General features: G+C 62.0%; 1 protein-coding gene across 1 annotated transcript; it reads left to right on the top strand.

Annotated features, from left to right (window-relative positions):
• Positions 1 to 341: 341 nt before the first annotated feature.
• On the top strand, positions 342 to 2,274 carry GSX2 (GS homeobox 2). The gene is made up of 2 exons (XM_008571834.1): positions 342 to 1,228; positions 1,901 to 2,274. Exons 1-2 carry the CDS (start codon positions 655 to 657, stop codon positions 2,239 to 2,241), a joined length of 915 nt encoding a protein of 304 aa, XP_008570056.1. The 5' UTR covers positions 342 to 654; the 3' UTR covers positions 2,242 to 2,274.
• The last annotated feature ends 265 nt before the right edge of the window (positions 2,275 to 2,539 follow it).

Genomic DNA, 2,539 nt, shown 5'->3' with positions numbered 1-2,539 from the left:
GCGGCCCACACAATTCTGCTGCAGGCCGCAGGCCTCGCACTTCGCCGCGCCGCAGCCACCGCTGGCGCAGAAGAGCCGGCAGCACTGGGCATCCCTATTAAAACCGGATAGAAGTCCCCACCTGGTACGCTCTGTTGTGGGGCGCGGGAACGAGCTGGGCTGGGACCCAGGCTAGGGAGGCGGGTAGGATGGAGGATGCAGCGCTGTGATTTCTCGGGAAAGCGTGAAGAAAGAGGGGGAGGAGACCTGCCTCCCCGGGAAATTAACAAAACCTACACTTTGCAAAGTCTCCCCCATGCCCCTCCTCCGCATTCTTCCCTGCAGTGCGCCCGCCCCTCCTCGCCGCTTCTGTTGTGACTCAGGCAGCCTATCCCGAGGGTGGGGAGCTACCGAGGAGCCTGAGCCGAACGGTACTCTGCAGCATCACGTGCCGGGGTGGGGGCTATAAAATCCCGGTACCGGGGCTGCGGGTGGGGGACTTGAGAACCAGCCCTCTCCAGGGACCCCTTTGTTCGCGGCCCAGACGCCGACACCTCCGAGTCCCCTAGGGCTTGACCGCCCGCGTCCGTGCAGCTCCCGGAGCAGATCTCAGAACACGAGAGGGGAGGGGTCGCCGCGGCCGGCCAGGCTGTACAGCCACCCACCCCTACCGACATGTCGCGCTCCTTCTATGTCGACTCGCTCATCATCAAGGACTCCTCTCGGCCCGCGCCCTCGCTGCCGGAGCCGCACCCCGGGCCGGATTTCTTCATCCCGCTGGGCATGCCGTCCCCGTTGGTGATGTCCGTGTCGGGGACCGGCTGTCCGTCCCGCAAGAGCGGCGCGTTCTGCGTGTGCCCGCTCTGCGTCACTTCGCACCTGCACTCCTCTCGGGGGTCAGCGGGCGCCGGCGCCGGGGGCGCCGGGGCTGGGGGTACGGGGGCCGGGGGCGGCGGGGCTGTAGGGCCCGCGGGGGCGCTGCCTCTGCTCAAGAGCCAGTTCTCCTCGGGTCCTGGGGACGCGCAGTTTTGTCCGCGAGTGAGCCACGCGCACCATCACCACCACCCGGCCCAGCACCACCATCACCACCACCAGCCCCAGCAGCCCGGTTCGGCCGCTGCGGCAGCGGCAGCGGCAGCAGCGGCGGCGGCCGCGGCGGCTTTGGGGCATCCGCAACACCACGCACCTGTTTGCGCCGCCACCACCTACAACGTGGCGGACCCTCGGAGATTCCACTGCCTCACCATGGGTAGGGTGGGGTCTCTGGGAACCTGCGCGCCGCGCCTTTAGAGATCCTGGGAGCAAACTTTCCTCCTCCAGTGGAGGAAGTGGGAGCCCAGGGGCGGGGTGGGGAGAGGAGGGGCTTTTAGTGTAACTGTAGCGTCCTCTCCAGAAGTTCCACACAGGTGGAAGTTAGCTTGCCAACCCCTCCACACAGCCTGGCGCGCTTCACTCGAGGCACCAGGCGCTCCAATATTGCGGAATTTCGGGGCCTTTGGGACCTCGAAGGTGACAACGGAGAAATCAAGGATAACTGAAGTTTGGGATGGGTGTTTGAACCTGACTGTGACATCCCCGCGTCGGGACTACTAGCTAAAGCATTTCGATGCTTTTGGCTAAGCGTGCACGTCTCTACGCTGGGCTCGAAGAGAGGCAGTGCAATTCTCCACCCCCCGCCCCGCTTAATCATCTGACTTTACGTCCCACGCATCAAAGGCTTTCCCTTGCTTTGGGCATTTCTTTACTTTCCCGCTAAGCAGCGACATGCCTTGAAATGGGAAAGGGTAAGGGATGGATACAGGTGTTTGGTTGGGCTTCCGCGGGGAGGTCCTTGAGAGGTGTCCTTTCCAAGGGATGGCACGTGGGGTGGGCGCGCCTTGCCCAAGCCTTACTTCTTTTCTCTTTCTTGGTCCGCCCGCAGGAGGTTCCGATGCCAGCCAGGTACCCAATGGCAAGAGAATGAGGACGGCGTTCACCAGCACGCAGCTCCTGGAGCTGGAACGGGAATTCTCTTCCAACATGTACCTGTCTCGACTCCGAAGGATCGAAATCGCCACGTACCTGAACCTGTCGGAGAAGCAGGTGAAAATCTGGTTTCAGAACCGCCGGGTGAAGCACAAGAAGGAGGGGAAAGGCACGCAGAGGAACAGTCACGCGGGTTGCAAGTGCGTCGGGGGCCAGGCGCACTATGCGCGCTCTGAAGATGAGGACTCCTTGTCGCCGGCCTCTGCCAACGACGACAAGGAAATTTCCCCCTTATGAGGGAGGGCCGCCCACCTCACACCATCCGCTCCTTGCAGCGCCCCCACAAACTTCCACGCGGGGGACACCGAGTAGCCCAAATCCCCAAATCCTAGTCTTCCCCCGGCCTTCCATCGAAGGAACGAGCGGAGCCGAGGAGTCCTGGGACACACTCTTACTAGCCGGGCCTGATCCTTCCCGTCTCCTTCTTGACCTTTGTATTTGGTACTCCACTCGAAGTTATAGATCATTTTTTTTAAATGTAGATAATCTAGAATTCAATTCAGTCTCATCCCAGAGGAGAAACAGGGTTGTTTTA

The sequence above is a fragment of the Galeopterus variegatus genome, unplaced genomic scaffold (assembly GCF_000696425.1).
Source record: "Galeopterus variegatus unplaced genomic scaffold, G_variegatus-3.0.2 Scaffold727, whole genome shotgun sequence".
In the NCBI taxonomy this organism is placed as follows: domain Eukaryota; kingdom Metazoa; phylum Chordata; class Mammalia; order Dermoptera; family Cynocephalidae; genus Galeopterus; species Galeopterus variegatus.
The sequence above is the reverse complement of the archived record's forward strand: the minus strand, read 5'-3'. Positions and strand labels throughout refer to the sequence as shown.